Source organism: Oryza brachyantha, chromosome 8, assembly GCF_000231095.2.
Source record: "Oryza brachyantha chromosome 8, ObraRS2, whole genome shotgun sequence".
In the NCBI taxonomy this organism is placed as follows: Eukaryota; Viridiplantae; Streptophyta; class Magnoliopsida; order Poales; family Poaceae; genus Oryza; species Oryza brachyantha.
In genome coordinates, this window is record NC_023170.2 from 3,436,508 (window position 1) to 3,448,307 (window position 11,800).

At 44.0% G+C, this 11,800-nt stretch overlaps 1 protein-coding gene across 1 annotated transcript; it reads right to left on the reverse strand.

The window, feature by feature from the left end:
• Window positions 1-2,071: 2,071 nt before the first annotated feature.
• Window positions 2,072-7,378, reverse strand: LOC102716340 (probable disease resistance protein RXW24L). Its single transcript, XM_040526577.1, has 2 exons — window positions 6,873-7,378; window positions 2,072-4,997 (listed from the first exon to the last, which is right to left on the reverse strand). Exons 1-2 carry the CDS (start codon window positions 7,346-7,348, stop codon window positions 2,390-2,392), a joined length of 3,084 nt encoding a protein of 1,027 aa, XP_040382511.1. The 5' UTR covers window positions 7,349-7,378; the 3' UTR covers window positions 2,072-2,389.
• Window positions 7,379-11,800: the final 4,422 nt, after the last annotated feature.

Consider the following 11,800-nt stretch of genomic DNA (forward strand, 5'->3'; position numbering starts at 1 on the left):
GAGGAGTTGACAGCAGCAGCTGCGTGGCCGTGGTCGGCAAAACAACGACGGCGTCGGCGCACACATGGAAGAACACACGGCGAGAGAGACTGTGTGCGAGAGCTGGATGGATGGATGGATGGATTGAATGAACGAGACAGCGATTCGCGCCAGATCGGCGGCAAATCGGAATAAACTAACTCGGCAATTTTTGGTTTGATATAGGTTCGAAAGATTTGAGATATTTGAATGAATATAAACCGGAGATTTGGATTTGGACTATTTTGAGTGGAATTGGTACGGTTAGAAATTTTGGTGGTGATGGTTTGATATCAAATAATTATAGACGAAATTGAATTTGGTGGTAAATATTTGAGTAGGCGGCAACGAACAAAAAGATAAAAGAATAGAAAAGGAGAAATTGGAAGCTCCAACTCGACAAACGAAGAACGAAACTTTTTAAAATAATTTCGTAAAAATTTTACCCTAAAATTTTTAGTATGTTACACCCCCTCTTCCTCTTGGCCCTAACGTGGCCCTGGGAGTAGGTAAGAGGATCTGGTGGCACCCGCGAGACAGTGGACAGCAAGGGGGCCGCCTGCAAAATGGCCAGCCCTCTGCCCCCTCTCTCGGCCGCGCGCTTCGCAATTTGCATATAGGCCCTTGCCGTCCTGGCAAAGGCCCAAATGCAATTTTCTTCATCCGCGCCGTGATCCTGTCACCCCGCCGTCTGCCACTTAGGCTTTTCGCCCGACCAGAGAGCGACAAGAGGTTAGAATTGTGATTTTTGAATTGCAAAATTAAATTTGTACATAATTTAATAAATAAAATCAAAAATTCAAAAAATTCATTAAAAGTACACCGAAGGTCTCTCAACTCGTCATCGAGTTAGAAAATCATCCCCAACCGCAAAACTAGATATCATGCATCCGATAAATATCGATACCAGGTCACAGTTGGTCTAGGGCAGTATAGCACCCGGTTTAGTCCTACGTGGCATGTTGACCGTGGTCTTCAGCGTAAGTCAGCACGATGGTGGTTAGGATATAATGACAAAGACTCTTGGCGCGGTTGGCTTATTCCCCATTCACCAAAACCCTAGCTGGCAGTGAGGGGGGTGAGACGCCAACTTGGCAAGCGGTGGCGCAGCGATAGAGAGCTCGATGAGCGATGGCTCGTCGTCCTCCATCAGTCGAAGGCCTCTCTCATGTCTTATCGGGTTGGTTCTGTAGATTACAAACCTATAGTGATGTGTCGTTGCCATTACCCCGCCAAGGCAGCGAGGTGGATCTCGTGGAGCATGGGGAACCTTGGCCGACAGTATTATGTGTCAAAACGACACTCAAGTAAGTGAGGGATTTTGGTTGATTTCAGGCATAAATTGACATATGCACAGTGGACGTTAGTCCGGGTTGATCGTAGGGTTTTTGTTGCAAGTGGGAGTAGTGTGATTTACGGGCTTGGTACAATAGGCCAACAACCAATTTCATCAATGAGCTATTGAATGATTTGCGGGCCGGGGCAATGTGATTTCGTTGAGGAGGAGAATGAAGTGTTGCGGAAGGAGGTTGAACAACGACATGCTAAGGGGGAAGAACCGAGGAGAGCGGTAGATAATGTATATAGTGTGGTTGTTGTGAAGAAGGAAGAAATTAGAAGCTTGAAGGCAAGGAACTGAAAGTTAGAGAACGACAAAAAAAAATGCTTTTTCATTCTGTGCCTCTTCACCTCCTACCTGTGTTGTTGGTTCTGACCTCTGGCTTTGCACAAAATTGTCATCTAATTTATCTAATAGCCATGCCTTCACTTTTCTCTTATAACATCCTAATAGTGTTTCTCTATCTCATCAGTCTCTTCATCATCATTTGATGGACCATCATCCCCTGGAAATCTGGAATATAATCAGTATCTACATCAGCATCCAATTTTACACCCTCTTCTTCATTGTTAACTTCTAACTCCGATTTTGCATCATAATCAATGTCATCAGCATTCATTTTTCTACTCTCTTCTTCACTGTCAACTTCTAATTCCATTTCTGCATCATAATCATTGTCATCAGGAGACCCATCACACAAATCAACAATTTCTGGCTCTCGACATATCTGCCACATCTAATTCTCCAATACAATCACACATCAATTTTGTAAACCTTGTCATTATAAAGAGCCTGAAGACATGTTTGCAAATTTTTACCAGGAAACAATCGGTGCAGCAATGTTCCAGGCATCACATTACAATGGTCATGTAGGTGTCCAAATAGCTATATTGAACAGTGGATCAGATCTACCACAATATTTCTTCTTGAGTCCATCTAAAACAAATACCCCTTTCATATGAAATCTAACCACAAGAGTGTTCAGCAATCCATGAACTTCTTCAACCTAGGCAACACCTTGTTGCCTTCTCATCAATGGAGGTACCTCTCTTTGGCTGGCGTAGTCACCCTTCTCCTGTTCGCCATCTTGCCGTTCACCACGTGGATCTTCTCGTTGACCTCGGCTTCAGCATCCATGAACTTCTTCAGCTCCTCCGATTCATGGACGTTGAACAGAGCCAGCTTTGGTAGCTTTGCCGGGAACCTGTTCAGCCTCTTGCAATGGAAGACGGTCACGTGGTGCAGCTGCGGGAGCGTGTCTCCCTTGCTGCCGTCGTCGTCTTCGGGCGCCACGGTGCACTTCGTCAGCTTGTCTAGGCTGGTCAGCTGCAACTTGTTGAGCTTGGGGAACCCACCGGCGGGGATGCTCATGGCGGCTGCGTCGTAGGACCCCTCCTCGAGCACCAGGTCGGCGAGGTTGGGCAGCGCGGCGAGAAGGTAGATGAGGGATTGCTCGCACGCCGACCCATGCAGCTCGAGCCTCGCGAGGTTGGGGAGCAAGTAGTGGTGGTCGCGGCGGCCTTGCAATGGCGTCGTCTCTGGTATCTTTGATACTTTGCCTCGTAGCGTGAGGTATTGGAGCTGCCGCAGGCCAAGCATGGCGAGCAGGTCGTGCAGCGGGAGCTCGCCGCCGTGCGTCGCTTCGAGCTCCAGCGACCTTAGGCACTCCAGCTCGGCCAGAGCTGAGCGCAGCGCTGCGGCGGGGGCTCCGACGTTCCACGCCATGAGCGACCGCAAGCTGGTCATCTTCTCGATGGCCCCACCGCTTCGAGCCCACCGGCCCCAGGGCACGCCGTGGAGCGTCTGCAGGTCGAAGAGCACGTCGCGCTCGTCCGGCGCGGACCCGGCGGCGAGCCGCCCCGCCAGGACGTGCCGGAGCGTCGGGATGTGCCAGAACCGCCATGGCAGCGCGTCGACGGCCGTGTGCGACACGTCGAGCGTCTGTAGGTTCCGGAGCTTCGTGATGGAGCTAGGGAGGCGCCTCACGGCGGCGTGTGACACACCTAGGTACCTCAGGTGGATCAGCCACCCGATCTCATCGGGAAGCGTCTCGCCGTGCGGCAGCCGGACGCCCTTGATGTCCATCACGCGGAGGAACCTCGAGCCGTGGACGGAGAAGGTGGGGGCGCGGCCATGGACGAACTCCATTGCTCTCTGCCAGACCGCCGGGGATCCGGCGGCGGCAGCGCGCTCCGGGATGTCGCAGAGGAGGGTGTGGAGCTTGGGCGTCTCCACCACGACGCTGAGGTCGGAGTCGTAGGTGTTGCGGAGCGCGATGCGGCGGGCGGCGCCGTGGGAGAGGCCGGCGGCGGTGCTGTGAACGTGGAAGAAGTTGGTGTCGCGCGCCTCCGCCTGGACGAAGTCGAGCACGGCCTGGTGGACGCTGATGGCGGTGACCTTGCCGGCGAAGTCCGTCTCCACCAGCTGGACGAGGCACCGGGAGATGAGCTCCTTGAGGCACTCCGCGCCGCGCTCCTCCGTCGTCTCCCCGCTCTTGGCCTGCAAGAACCCCTCCGCGACCCACAGCCGGAGGAGCTTGTCGGCGTCGATGGGCGTCTGCGCGGTGAACCCGGCGAGGTAGAGGAAGCACGACTTGAGATGCGACGGCAGGTCGTCCATGCACACCGTGAGGATCTTCTCCGTCGACGTCGGCTTCAGGAGCCGCCCGGGCACCGCCTGCTTCTTCTTCTTCTTCGCTTCCTGCTGCTCCCCCAGCACCTGCTCGGGTGTCGTCGACGTCTCGCCATCGCCGGTAGGCAAGATATCATCCGGCACCAGCTGTGGCGTCTGCTCCGACGGCGTCGCTCCACCGGCGGCGAGGGTATCATCAAGGCTACTGATTACACCCTCCCATTCGTCCTCCTTCTTGGACCTCAAGAGTCCGGCCAGCATGACGACGTTCAGCGGCAAGGCGGCGCCTCTCGTCATGGATTCCACGAGACTCTGGAGCTGCTCCTGCTTATTCTTCGGAACCTTCCGACCATACATCCTCTGGCAGAACAGCCTAGCGGCGCGATCGGAGTCCAGCTTCTTGAGCTCCCTGACGTGACCGCAGGAGCAGCCATGTCCCCCGCCACCACCGTCGCCACCGCCGCCGGCCACAGGCGGCTGCTCGGGGAGCTTGAACTGCGCCGTGACGAGCACGCAGCTGCCGGCGCGGCCGGCGGGGAGCGCGGCGAGGAAGAAGGCCCACTCCTCCCTGCTCCGCACGTCATCCAGCACGATCAGGTACCGCCTCCCGCGGAGAGCGCCGGCGAGCTCCGCCTTCAGCCTGGCCTCCGCCTCCACCCCTCCGCGACGCGCGGCGTCCTGCAGCTGGCGGCGGCCGTAGCAGTCCACCACGCCGTCGCCGTCGTCTCCGGCGCCGGAGGAGGCCTTCGCCTGGCAGACGACGTCGGCGAGGAGGTCGGCGAACCGGAACTTGCGCGGGACGTGCACCCAGACGGTGCAGTCGAAGCGCCTCCTGATGCCGCTCCTCCGGTACAGGTAGCTTGCCAGCGTCGTCTTGCCGATGCCGCTCTTCCCGGTGAGCGTGATCACCGTCCTCTCACAAGTCGTGTTGAGCACCAAATCTTTAACCTCGCCGGAGTGATCCATCTCAACCATGTTGTTTTCAGTCTCGAGCTCAGTCAGTGACGACCTACGTGAATGAGATAGCATAGGGAGTCAATTCGCAGTTAAGTGTACATTTTGATAACTCGGTCGATCCTCCGCTGTTTTCTTACGTATCATCTAAATAATCATTATTTTTTAAATAAATTAATATGAAATATATCATTTCATAAGTTTAAATTTGACTTCAATTGGCTGTAAAAAACAAAATTAAATTGATGTAAATACTTTCCTATGTACTCGCATTGATATTGTCGGGAAAAGCATTTTAACTTACACATTATCTAAATAGTTGTGAATAATAAGATAGATTAGTGTGTTATACCTCGCTTCACGAGGGTGGAACCAGAAAACGCTGAAGCCCAGGACTAAGCTAACGCGTCCTTAAACATTTCTAAAATTTATATGATAATTTCACATAATATCAATGAGATTTGGATCTACGAGCGGGGCTCAGGCCCTATCCTAGCCCTGTTCCACCCCTGACTTGACAAATATATAAATTCAAGATTGATTTATAATGATGCAAAAAATGATTGTAAATATCAGTATACTACTTAAGTAGAGTTTAATTTATTATTTATGTTACAACATTTAGAAATTAAATTTAAACTTGTATATTTGTATATTGATATATCTATCTATCTTATAATTTTTTTAGAAAAAAATTATAATTATTTGAATGATATAAGATGAATGTACATCCTTTCGAGAGATTACATCCATTCCCATGTAGTCGAGAAAAATCAATTGTGACGTTTCCCAAGCTAGCATATATGTGGGATCTTTTTTTCTCACAACAGAGGGGCAGACAACAGATTTGTCACTCACTATCTATAACATGTGGGCCCTTATATGTCTATGATATGTGGATCCAGTGATAAATCATCACTTATAAAATTATAAAAGTGACAAAAAATTAATTATTTTGATAAATATGTGATATATAGCACGATACATACATGCAAGTTCAAAACTCGACCTACATAAATAGAAATAGAAAATAATAAACATAAACAAGTATGCACTATTGACAGTCATCTTTGTTTCTACCTACATAAGACAGATTTAATCCTATATGTTTGTGAATTTATACACGTTTATTATTTAATACCAACAAATTGTTTGGAAATGAAATGATCAAACATGCATATGCACATGTAAATATTGTGTCTATATTCTAAATGACAAGGGAAAAATAATGGTCTGAGTATATAGTTGAGACTTGAGAGATGTTTAGTATTCGTCATTCTTAAATGTGACGTTTAACAATGTCGTCCACCTTTTGTGTTATAGCATGTGGACCCTGAGTGGCTGGCCCAAATATCACATATACATGAGTGACAAAATATTAAATATCACTACTGTATATGCAGTATATATACGTGCCAAAAAATTAAAAGCCCATATATTTGAACAAGTTTTAGAATTCTGAAGCACCTTGCAGGTAAAAAGGTGATCGAAACATTTTCTTTAGTTCCTATTTTCCTTTGAAATTAATTATTGCAATATAAAGGTTCCATATATGTGTTGCCTTTTTTTTGGTGGTGTGTGTGCAGCCGTCTGACACATCCGCACGTTGATGTTAATTTGTTCTCTCTTATAGCGCAAAAGGCAATTTCATGTCAGTTTTATTTAATTTAGTTATGTATATACGAGTATAATATGCAAATATGTACTGCCTCCGCTTGAGATGTCTGATTTTTTTTAATATTTAACCATTCGTCTTATTCAAAAATTTAGTACAAATATAAAAAATGATAAATCATGCTTAAAGTTCTTTTGATAATAAAGTAAGTCACAAGCAAAATAAGTAATATTTCTATAAATTTTTGAATAAAACGAATTATCAAACATTGCAACAAAGTAATATGTTACGTTATGAAACGGATGGAGTATATACCAGTCCGTGTATTGCTTCCTGTGAGGCTTGGAAGCGCAGGGCAGCTTCTCCAGGTTGCACTTCTCGCGCTGCTCCTTCATCTTCCCGATGCGCTCGTTGATGTCCTTGATCTCGTCGAAGATGGCGTGGCGGGCGAAGATGCCGGCGGCGGAGTGGCGGAGCCACCGGAGGAAGGAGGGGAGGTCGAAGCAGCCGTGGCAGTGGAGCTCGCCCCTGTGGACGAACTCGTCCAGGAGGTCCTCGGCGTCGTGGGCCAGCTCCCGCGTCTGCCGCACCCACACCTCGATGAGGTCGTCGGCGGCGGCGCCGGCGGCCGGGCGGCGCTTGCGGTCGGCGTCGCGGAGGAAGGTGCGCAGCCAGTCCAGCTCGTGGCGGAGCTCCAGCACCTTCTTCCCCACCTCCGTCTGCAGCTTCAGCTCCTTCGCCGCCATGTCCTCCAGCTTGTCCACCGCGACCTTCACCACGCCCTCCGTCATCTCGCCCGATCTCGCCGCCGGCTAGCTAGCTCCTCGCCACGGCTCTGTGTGGAGGGCGAAGGCCATTGCTGCACCTTATATAGAGCCTGGGGGAGAGGCCGGCATGGCTAGGGTTAAGCTAGCTTGTGTGGGAAACGCATTCTAGCTAGCTGCTGCTAGATTAGCCTAATTCGAGGATGGAATATTATTGCATGCAACACGTTGTTGCCTTTTCTTTTTCTCTTGAGAAAAAAACGTACTGTACGCCATTATCTACGTTAATATGAAAAATATAATACTTTCCACAAAAATAAATAAACTAAATTCTATCTCTATTTTATACGTAGAGAAAACTGCATGCACAGTTCCAAAACTTGTTTCCTTATATAGACTGTATTTTTTGTTAGGTAAGAACAGAAATATGTATAGACGGGTTTCTATGCCTTAGATGTGAAGAGAGTAACTACATCTAGTAGAATATAGGCTTCATATATATATATATATATATAGACACACACTACAAGCATAATTTCCTTATCCAGAGTCGCCTGCAGGACGGCAGAAATGTCTGCCACGCGCTCCGCACCAAAGGCTTGGCCAACCACATGACCTCGCCTACCTTGTCCACAAAGAAACACTTGACGGCAACCCGTCGCTCTCGTTATAGAATATGGTAAGTTATGGTACATGTCGATGCACCACTATTGTCTATACTATGCCGTCAGTAAACTAGGAGCCTTCATGGGTGACATGGGTGAGCATAGTTTCCATGGCCATTGACGACACTGAAAGGAAGAAGAAAAGAGAAATCAAAGGGAAAAATAAAAAAAAGGTGGCTGTCACATCAGCGCCGTGATGTAGCCATGTAGGATTATGGAGGTGTCATGATATCTGTGAAACAGAATGGCACATTTTAACCAATTACATGATTTAGGCCTACATTTTTAGAGCTTTGGGAACTTGATGATATAGCGAACAAGTTTTTACTCTAAAATATATACATAGTAGACTTTTAAACATAGCGTTTAAATGTTCTCTTGCTAAAAGATCGACATATATATAATTTATTTTGTAGTGATTTTTCCACACAAATAGGCTAAGCATAACTTATGTGTTCTTTACTAATTTTTGAACGAGACAACTAATAAAACGTCATGCTTAAAACTGACTGGCATCATACATTTAAAAGGAAACATTAATCATCACATACTCTACTAAGAATTAATATCGTTAGCCATACAGTGCACCAATGTCTTTTACTCATTCGACAAATCCTAGATATAAATTCATCCGCATATTAATCCAACGGTTCAAATAGCCTTCTATTTAGAGAGTTCCTACAAATATAAAAGTATCAATGTCAATTTGAGACTTTATATATATTATAGATTTTCTATAATACTATAGACTTTTTATATGCTAGAAATTATATTTCCAATCATAAAGTTTGTATATGTTAGAAATTATTTTTTCAATTAGAAATAAGACAAACCCTTTTCATTAGCCAAGGCTTTCTCTAAAGATAAGGATATATTTTGTAATTATAAAGTTTCTATAAATATGCACTATATACCTTTACGACCAATGTTCAATTACAACGTCAACGCGACTAACGCAATAGCACAACTCGGTGTGAAATACCACTATAACGCCCACAGCGATGCCAATATATCAAAGTTCATGTTCATTGTCATGCCGCGGTCGGTGCTAATGCACCCATCATCCCATAGATCAATGTTGTAGGACACCATCGCTAGATACTCAAATGGCTATATCACTAACAATAACATCAAATAAATCACTAGTAAATAGGAATGAATATTTGGAGTCATTTTTTTAGTGAAACAAGTGAATTGCTTTATTTGTCAATTTATGCATCATTGGAGGATTTTTTTTAATTACTGCAAGATATGTTTGTAGTTCCAAATAATAATGAACGGGAAACACAACTAGCAGAAACATCACAGGTAATTTACTTTGTTAAAAACACTGTGGTACATCTTTTTGCACCGAAAAAACTCTTGTGATATAAATTTTTTCTATGCATACTGCTAATTAACATTTGATTTAAATATATTTTTATATAATACAAGGAGATACCATTTGTTTTTAACCTCAGAAAATTTAGATGTTGAATTACGCGTCGGTTGAGAATTGTGCAATTGTTCTGTTTATTTGATATGTACAAGTGTCAATAAATTTGTCATTTAACATAAGGACACAAGGATGTTGTATGAAATGCAACTAATGTTTGCATAAAGTAGGTTGCATTCAATTTAGGGTTACATAATTTAAATTTTATACTAATGTTAGACAACGTATATAAATTATTTGATTAAAATTGGCCTTGCAATGTGTGAACCTAAACTTACAGTAATTCTGATATTAGTATCTAAACTTGTTGTTACAATATTTTTGATATTAGTGCATGAACTTAGTCTTGTAATAGTCTTGTAAGTTCTAAAATAATTGTCCAACTCGAAAACTTACGCTTGCAATATGTGCTAATCTTCACTAAATGCTTTTGTTCAAAAATCTGAACTTGGACAAGCATCTTTTGCTTAAAAATATTTACATGTTGGGTTCGGAGATTGTATTTGGGATCGATTTTTGGAATCGATCGAAGAAAGTGGCGCATGAACACTACGTACGTAGTGCACTAATGCCCATATTCGATTGTGATATCTCAGCGGCAACCTCTAATTAGCGGTTTCACACTAAACTGTCGATGGCTTTTATATATAAATATAAATATAAATAAATATATAGAGAGAGAGCTATCCTATTTTATTCCGACATAAAGGGCCTGTTTGAGGAAGCTTTTTCTAGCTATAACATTTTCCAAAAGCTGCTTCTGCCAGAAGCTGTCCCAAACGATCTGCGGTTTTTGAGAATCTGTAGTTACAGATTTTGAAAAATAAACTAAGATTAATCCAGAAGTTGGAGAAGTTAGGTTTAGAAATTTTTCCAAATTCTCAAAAACTAGCTACCAAGCAGCTAATTCTCATAATCCAAAGCTCCCCAACCAGGCTCAAAACGCTGTTTGGCATGCATATTGCAGGTCCAACGTACGTTAACGTGTTGCTTAAGATTTTAATAAGTGATCACTAATTAAGATGCTTCTGCATGCTTATATATGCATGGCATATACTATATATATTGCTCTCGTTAAATCGATCCTATTTGACGAGTGATTATCCCGGCCCCATCAAACCAGTGAAAATATGCTATTCCCTGTATTGAGGAAAGGTGTGTAGCTATAGCTAGCTAGCTGAGCATCAGATTACACCTTGTGTCGCTGTCCGAGCTAGACAGAGCACTACACGCACAAGGCATTTTGTGTACGTAGTTGTGCGTGTATGTATGTAAACATTAAGAGCAAGTTTAATAATATAACCAACCGTTGGCTTCAAATTATCTATAACCAATTTAATATACTACAGTTACCTATAAACATATATATAAATGATCCTATCTGTCATACACATATGTGTTTTGGAGTCCGTGCTATATCTGACTATAAATCTATATCTCACTGCTCTTCTTTCTCATCTCTTATCTTCTTAAAATATATTTATAATTGGTTTATAATATACTACTGTACCAGCTCTAAATCATGCATCAATTAGAGCTTGGTCAGACGGTCACACGACAACCCTAGGTGTGCGGACTGGGTCCCACTGTCATTCTTTCTTTGTAAAGAATTTATTCTTCCGTGCAGATTAAGTGTATTGATCGATGTATATAAGTAGATTCAATAGTATTTACGTAAATTGAAGTTAGGCTAAAAAGTTTTATGATAAAATAGAAGAAATATATTTTGATTTTTTTTAAAAAAAACATACATTTTTACCAACGTTCTGTGTGTATATTCTCATTTGGTATAAAATCGCATAAATGTACCTACGTCGCAGACACATCGTCGTCGCGGCTTATCGGCGTGGAGTGGGGCAAGCGCCACCATGCATGCGCGATCCTGTGTTGCGTTCGCGCTCCGCGGCCGATTCGGAAAAATCTGCCAAACATGTCTTTTTGCTTTTTATAAACATAAGCAAACTGATTTATTAATATTTAAAAATAATTTATGTATAAAACTTTTTTATATGTGTTCTGATTTAAAAGAAAATGCTAAAATTCCAAATCAACTGGCAATGCCATGGAACGGAAGGTATTTGATCAATTATCCACTGGCTACAGGCCTACAACTGATAATATTCCGAATGACGTACTAGAAAAAATAATTTGCAGTTAATCTATAATATAAATATAAATATCTATTGAGCCTAAAAATCCAATGCTACAGAACAAAATATGAAGAAAAAAACTAAGTTAATTCTAAAACTACTAAAATTTAGAATTTAAATTTTGGTTGCGCCACATACGTTTGCTAGCCAGCAAACCAAACTGCGCGGAATTAGCCCAAAAAGCCCGTTTGGCCCAACACAACGCGAAGTAAAAAACCCTAAATCCCCA

Excerpts from the sequence above, each read along its gene's own strand:
- LOC102716340 (XM_040526577.1), bottom strand. The coding sequence starts at position 7,348 with ATGACGGAGGGCGTGGTGAAGGTCGCGGTGGACAAGCTGGAGGACATG. Across the intron at positions 4,998-6,872 it reads AGGAAGCAATACACGGACTG|GTCGTCACTGACTGAGCTCG; the intron begins GTATATACTCCA and ends TCATTCACGTAG.